Below are 7,766 nucleotides of genomic sequence, written 5' to 3' on the forward strand. Positions count from 1 at the left end.
GTGCTTCAGTGCCTGTAAGCATCCAGCTCAGGCCTCAGCTGCTTGGTGAACACGTTCATTATGAATCCTACAAAATACAAAGCACACACCAAACACCAAAAACAACACACACACACACACACACACACACACACACACACACACACACACACACACACACACACACACACACACACACACACACACACACACACACACACACAGCCTGGAGTTCCTCAGCTCTAATCAGCTTACAGGCTTCAGACTTCATGGCCCCGTGGGACCAAACATTCATCACATACATGCACTAACAAAGTTGACCTCATCACAGTCACACTGCAGCCTCCTCCACCTGACAGCGCAGGTCAAGGCCGCTCACATGCTTCTCACCTACATTTGGCTGCGTCTTAAACACCACATTGGTTTGATGTGAATGAATTTGCTCCTTAAAGCTGCAGCCGGACGTGTTTGCTAACGAGGCTAAGAGGCAGCGGCCACGCTGGCGGTTGCGTAAGGCTCCACTTCAACACAGCGATGCTTTGTGCTGAATGTCGGCACGCTGACAGCGACGACGTTCATGTGCAGATGCTCAGCAGATAAAATAAGCTCATTTTAGTTTTTCATGTTGGCATGAAAGTATATTAATAAGCACTGAACATTAAATGAAGCTGAAGCTGATGGGAGTGGCGTTAGTTTTGCGGGTATTTAAAAAACATACTACATTAAAAGTTATTGAAATTCACTGTGAGGGGAACATTCGTGTCTGCGCCATATTTCATGGCAGTCTCTCCACAACAGCTGTCGGGATATTTCACCAAAAAACCCACAGTGGCACTGCGGGAAACAAAGTCACCAGGGTTCAAGCACACGTTGAGATACGTCAGTCTGGACGGACGCGGTGGGCCCACTGACGTCCATATGTAGACTGACGAGAGGAGCCTCTGAGCCTGAGGAGCCTCAAATAAAGTGCTGCCATCACACTGCATCTGAACCAACCCACAACACACGCACGCACGCACGCACGCACGCACGCACGCACGCACGCACGCACGCACGCACACACACACACACACACACACACACACACACACACACACACACACACACACACACCTTCTCTAACTGAGAGATGTGTGTCCGACCATCGTCGATTCCAATTGTGTAACTTTGTGAAACCGATAACGGGACGAGCCCCTGCTCCGCGCTGTGATTGGTCGGCTGTGTGGAGGTGTGACAGAGTGTGAACTCTCTCAGGCTCTTCTCTCTCATCTTCTTCCATCACTTTTCATGTGAACACCTCCGCCATGACAACAATCTTCCTCTAACCTGAACCTCTTCCTAACCACATCTCAGCATTTCCACATAACCATGATCTCTGCACAACCTTAGCTATACCAAAGTTTCCATGTGGAGATGTTGTAGAAATTAGTGACGGGAATGTCGGCTCGCTTCCTACAGCTCGGCTCTCTCGGCTTCCGAGTGGCTCCTCAGACCTTTTTGTAATTTACCAAAATAATGTACAATTAAATACTAATGTACAAAACGTACATCAAATTTTACTGCATTTCCTGCGGTCACTCATTTTCTCACCTTTCCAGCGTTTAGTCTGTGTGTGTGTGTGTGTGTGTGTGTGTGTGTGTGTGTGTGTGTGTGTGTGCGCTCTGTCTGTAACCCTGCCCCTCCCCCCCCTGCTCAGTGCCTACACACAGAAGCCACCACACATCATGTAGTTGACCAATCATGTGCGACTTGAACACAAAAAAAGTCAAGAGAAAAACAAACAAACAAACAAACAAACAAAGTGGCCCCCGCTCCGGCTCCCAGGCAGGAGCTGGCTCCGATTGTTCACTTCACAGCTCTGAGAGCCGCTTTATCGGCGACCGACACATCACTCGTAGAAAGGTGGAATTTTAAACACCTGGCAGTGAATGTAAGGTGGGCTTTTGCAGAATCTTAATATAAAACACGTTTAAACACTTCAGATCTGGTCGAACAATGTCACCAAATTCACTCCAAGCACAGCGAGGCCTCTGAAAATGAACTGTTCTGAGGGTGGAGGGTGGAGGGTGGAGGGTGGAGGGTGGAGGGTGGAGGATGGAGGGTGGAGGGTGGAGGGTGGAGGGTGGAGCAGCGTGTTCCCATGCAAGTGTCAATGTCCTCATAAATGTTCTGTTACTACTTCCCTACATGAAAAACTGTATTCTGTGTGTCTCCTCTGGTTCTTCTTCATTTTCTTCCACTGTGACCTGTTCTGGCTTTCTGTCCTCGTGAAGCAGCACACAGGTAGCCTCTTACCTGACGGGTCGGCGTGCTCCTGATGCTCCATGCCGCCCTCGTCGTCCTCATAGTGCTCGTCTCTGTCGTGGTAGTATCCCCGGTGCGAGTGCTCGCGGTGTGTGTGGTGGTCATAGTGTGTGTGCCGCGCCTCCCGGTCGGTGTCACTGACGGAGGAATGATGTCTGCGCCTTTTCCGTCTGTGGGAGACGGGGACGCCGATGTAGACCGGCTGGGCCTCTGAGAGGAGACGCACAGAGGGACAACATGGAGGCCTCAGATCAGTACGGTGACAGCTGGTGAAGTGCTGTCAAAGTCCTCATTACGACACAAACAGATAGAAATGTTTACACCGATGTGGTTTTTAACCTCATATTTATGCCAAAGCTGCACTCTGAACTGAAGTAACTGAACACTAATAAATGTCCCTTGACTTCAGCGAGAGGGAGATGACAAGATGTGACTTTAGTTTCTGCAGAACAGAGTGAATACTGCACTTCTATTCATCAGCCGCTCAGTCATCAGGCTTAATGTCAGTTAATGCTGTGATTTATAGGCACATATTTCAACTTTCCCAAACACAGCTACAGCTAAAGCTAATGAAACCAGTCCAACAGGCCAACTGGCACACCATTAATCGACCTGAGGCGTTCAGGGGCAGCTGCCACTTTCTTTGCTTGCACAGAAACTGCTTCCTCACCATCATCATCGTCGTAGCGCCTGTGACCTCGACTTCTCCCTCGCTGCCAGTCATGATGATCCATCCTGAAACAAACACGCAGAGACAAGAAGGTTTACTGAACAGACATGGGCGCACATGGACGACAGCCACCCTGAAACCTGAAATAAAGCACAACACCACACTTTGATGTACGCTGAGGTGTCTGTCTGTGGATATTTCTCTTGGGGGGGGGACTCTTGCTGCACCATACGAGCTGCTGCTGCTGGGCCACAGGGCGACACGTGCCGCGGCAACCTCAACAGATCAATGGATGACGAGAGGAAAACTCGATGGAAAACCCCAGCAGCCCCTCAGGAGCACACTGCAGCTCAAACATGGATGCCAAAGGAAACAGCTGGAATTCCCAGCATTCCCACCGACCCACTGCTGGACATTAGGTAAAAATAATGTATGTATGTGTGATACGTTGCATTATTTCATGTCCACACACCAACCTAAACCTGCCATGAGCTGAGAAAGGTATCTCCTGCAACTTAGCAGAGAAGTCCTCTTAAAGGACCAGTGTGTGAGGTTTAGTGACATCTAGTGGTGAGGGTGCGAACTGCAACCAGCTGAATATCCCTCGCATCAACCTCCCTTTCAAACTTTTAATTATTGTTATCTTAAAGTGATCATACACTATGAAAACACAATCATTAATATTTAATTTCTCAGAATATATCCGCCTAAATTCTTTACACTGGCCCTTTAAATAAAGTCTAGTCAGTGAGCTTGGTCAATAAAATGAAAAAATAGACACATTATCTTATCTATTTTCTTCTTATCTATCTATTATATTATCACAGCTGCATGGACAGTGGGCAACTTTAATTTACAAGCTCAGATAAACACATGACCTCATTTATGAGTTGAACCAGAGGAACATATTGATAAAGCATTAGTAAATGATTTCTTATCGGTGAATGAATCCACTGGTAATCACCCGTTCGGAAAGGATTTATTATAAAGTGTATTCTTATTATTTTCTGGCACTGAGCTCGTAACAATTTCCTGTTTCCACAATTCCCTCAGGCAGGAGTTCACTTTGAATGAATGTGATCAATCGAAGCTCATCAATGAGCCGAAAAGCAAACCGCTGCACAAACTTCCCTGTTTCTCTGCACCAATGATTCCCAGACATCCTCCTGGAAGTGTTGTGTCGCACTGATCACTGAGTGTTCCTGTGCACTCGTGACGTGGCTGATTTGGGGGAGTTTTCTAGGCTGATCAATAGATGTCATTTGTGATTGCTTCCTAGTCCCTGAAGCCTGATCAGTGACTGTGAAGGACAGTCACATGAGCGCAGCCATGCACACGCACTCATGAGCACAGGCCAACGTGTATTAAGCGTCCTCAGCATCGGGTTAAATCACTGGACAAACTCTAACCAGGGTGCGTTGATGCTGCATTGTTTCCTCTGGCTGAGCCCCAGCAGCGGCCCGCGGGTTCACACCAGCAAACCTGATCACAGCCATCGATCTGAGTCCAGCCCCCGGCCGGGGAGTTTGCCTTGGGACGAGCCCAACATCCTCTTATCATTAAATGTTAAGAGACTCTGACTCATTTTAGCGGTTGGTGATTTTTAGTTCACACACAGAAACACAAAAATCTAAAGATCTGTAACAGGTAGCTGAAGCTGGAGCTGAAATATCAGTTTTTATGTATTTTAACAAGAAATAAACGTCAAACCAATCATGACCATGAGCTTACTCCAAAAGGTGACACAGTGAACGTACAGTGAAAGACGTACAGTTTAACATCAAAGCAGGCAGCAGACGCCATCCACACTAAACACCTTCACAAAAGAGTCAAGTGATGTTTGGATACCGAGCGTCCACCTGAGAGATCAAACCATTTTCAACCTTTTTGAGAGAAAACAAATGAAAGTCATCTGAATGACCGGCGCAGAGAGATATTTTAAAGTGCATCTGCTCAAAGCGTCACACTTTCCTCCACTTTTTAAAGTGCGAAGCTACGAGGAAAACTCTGGTTTTCCACTGCTCAGCCCATCCTGACACCTTCCACACGTGAAGAAACTGTCCTCCAACCTTCACATTCAATACTCAATCAATCAAAACGTGAAGGAAAATTAATTCTCATACATGATATCAGTCAGCCAGATCAACGTCAGAACAGGCACACACAAACAGGCGAGTGACGTCAAGCTTTGCATTATAATAAACAGCGCTGGGATGTTCAAGCTTTACCTGACGGAAAGATGAAGTGATGAAGATGAAGAGTTCACCTCCAAGCTTTTAGAACGTCAAAGTGAAGAACGTGGACGAAGCACAAAGAGCTCAGAACAACTTCACCGATGTTCTGTTTATCATCTACAGACAAAACGATGCAACTAAACACCAACAAACTGCTCTCAGCGACGGCACAGACGGTCTGAGTACTGGGTAATGGATGCGGCTGGACTGTCACTGTGTGTGTGTGTGTGTGTGTGTGTGTGTGTGTGTGTGTGTGTGTGTGTGTGTGTGTGTGTGTGTGTGTGTGTGTTGGGGGGGTTGGGTTGTGATGAGTTCATTCTGTGGAGCATCCATTCATACTTTTCTCAGGTTTCTATTTTGACCAAACACCAGTGAGGTTTATGAGTCATGTACATTTACTCCAGAGATACTTCAACTTTAGTGTGTCCATGCAGTATTTTGTAATTGTACTCTAGTACACTTCAAAGGGAAATACTCTACAGTTTCCTCCATTTACTCGATAGCTTTGGTCATCAATTCTTTGGCCTATTAAATAGTTTAAAAAAGAAAACCTCGTTCTCATTTCCACTGTGATTATTTTCTCAGTGTGTGTGGCTCATTCATGTCAGGCTGAGACAAACACACAGGACGTCTATCAAAACTGATGCACATGCACCTACTCACCACATGGGGGAGCTATGCTAAACACGGCAGCATGAGCCAAACGACTCCTGGGGCAGTAGATGATTACTGGGGGAGCTGGCCACCCAGTGAAAGCCTGCTGGGATGTAGTTAGTAATCCTCTTAATCCTCGAGACGGCAGAATAAATTAGATGCATGCGTTGCTTGGCGTGATCTCCTGAACAAAGATGATCTGAGTGAAAACAGTCCATGAATCTAAAGACTGAGGTGACTTGGAGCATTAAGCAGGACTTATGTTGATGAGCAGCAAACGGTTCATGTGTTTTCTATGAGGATTTTTTTTTAAGAATAAAATATTTCACTAAAGCAGTAAAGAGACAGAAGAAGACGTAAGAAAAGAGAACAAATCAAAAAATAAAATAAGAAGGTAAAGTTCACATTAATAAAGCTGTACACAATGTACACATTACAACAGCTGAGAGTATAAGTAATGTAAACACTCTACTGTAATAATACTCTGAATATGTAAACACTTTTTATGAAATGGGTTAGAAGCCAATGAATGTGAACAACTTTCTTTTTAAGAAAACGTGAAATCGCTCTTCAGGATTGAGGAAGTGAAACCTGGAAATCAATGCAGTCTCTCATTCAGCGTTTATTTCTGAAAATAAATACATAAATTACACGTGTTTTTGGGCTTCACTTCCATATTCAGCTCAGCTGCTGAAAGAAATTACATCTTTTGTGGTTTTAACAAGTTAAATAAGTTCGTTTCACTTCCTGGTTGTAACCTCTGGAGTCCAGAAACGTCTAAAAGACCTCTGAACAGCTCATGTCTGCGAGCCCCTAGCAGACAAGTGCAGGCAGACAGCGGTGAAGTTCATCCCACAGCCACATCATATTGTTTCAACCGTAAGTACAAGGAGTGGAAACCAGGTAACAAACTGCATAACACCAATACATAACACATAATTCAGCCTCTTTATCTGGCGTGACTGGAAGGTCAGCAGCAACCTTAGAATAGTGCGACATTACATTACATGAAGAGCCTGTGAACATCTAGGGTTTCTGGGAAATGGTCACGTCTTCATCTAAACACATTAAACACGCGACACAACAAGCTGTTCACTCAGGCTCTGATCCAGGCCATATTTTCAGTCATTAATGAGGGTTTTTTACTTCTGGATCAGAATTGGGAAGTTCTGGTTTCACTTCAGCTCTGCAGATTTTTTCCACAGTACTTGTTTATTTTGGCTTTGTTGTATTTTCCCTGACAGCAAAGACAGATTTGTTGGATCTTACCTGGAATCCAGGTGGAGAATCCGGTGCGTCCTGATCCATGACGTGGCTCCTGGGCTCCTCCGCCCTCAGCAGCGTTAGTGGTCTGATAGGCGTCTTTTAGCCTCTTTCAAAGTTCATCCATAAAAACAACCTGTATAGCAGAAAGTTTAAGCTCAGTTAATGGTCAGTTTTTACAGTATTCAGTCTTACTACAATAAAGCATGTCTGTGAGTAGAAAACGAGGCGCTGCAGCTTCTGTTAGCTCACAGAGGAAACCTCCAAGAAAACTAAAGTTGACAAACCAGACGGTGCTTAATGACGTTTTACTGAATTTCCACAATTCCCAAAGACTTTTCTAACAATCTGGATGCAAACATAGGAAATCCACTGAACAATTTTAAATATTTTTGACCTGTTTTTAAAGACTTACAGCGTTTCTCAAAGGCTTCCGGTTTGGATGGCGAACCTTCGCTGCTCATACCCGGAAGACACAAACTGGCGCTAAAGTTGACTTTGTGTCTGTAAATAACACAGTCTTCATAGTTTTATATGTTGTATTTATATGTCAATTTTTCTAAATCACCGACGGCAAAATCTACAGTGCTGACTCTCCGTTACACACAACACATTTCTCCAGTTAGTTTTTTCATTCACAGTCACGAAAGTGAACGTAAAAC

The 7,766-nt window shown here is 45.1% G+C and overlaps 1 protein-coding gene across 9 annotated transcripts in view; it reads right to left on the reverse strand.

Moving 5' to 3' along the window:
• The window catches only part of slc4a5b (solute carrier family 4 member 5b), a 28,319-nt gene that overhangs the window by 20,399 nt on the left and 154 nt on the right, over positions 1 to 7,766 (reverse strand). For 8 of the 9 annotated variants that reach the window (XR_011603433.1, XM_070989554.1, XM_070989553.1 and 5 more), the window contains exons 2-3: positions 2,954 to 3,018; positions 2,275 to 2,493 (exon numbers count right to left, since the gene is read on the reverse strand). Coding sequence is in view for 8 of the 9 variants with exons in the window: in XM_070989554.1 (XP_070845655.1) it covers positions 2,275 to 2,493; positions 2,954 to 3,017 (283 nt within the window). In the remaining variant the exon portion in view is untranslated. Of the gene's footprint in view, positions 1 to 2,274; positions 2,494 to 2,953; positions 3,019 to 5,181; positions 5,282 to 7,766 lie in introns of those variants that run through there. The other variant, XM_070989550.1, reaches the window with a different exon arrangement.

The sequence above is a fragment of the Chaetodon trifascialis genome, chromosome 20, assembly GCF_039877785.1.
Source record: "Chaetodon trifascialis isolate fChaTrf1 chromosome 20, fChaTrf1.hap1, whole genome shotgun sequence".
In the NCBI taxonomy this organism is placed as follows: domain Eukaryota; kingdom Metazoa; phylum Chordata; class Actinopteri; order Chaetodontiformes; family Chaetodontidae; genus Chaetodon; species Chaetodon trifascialis.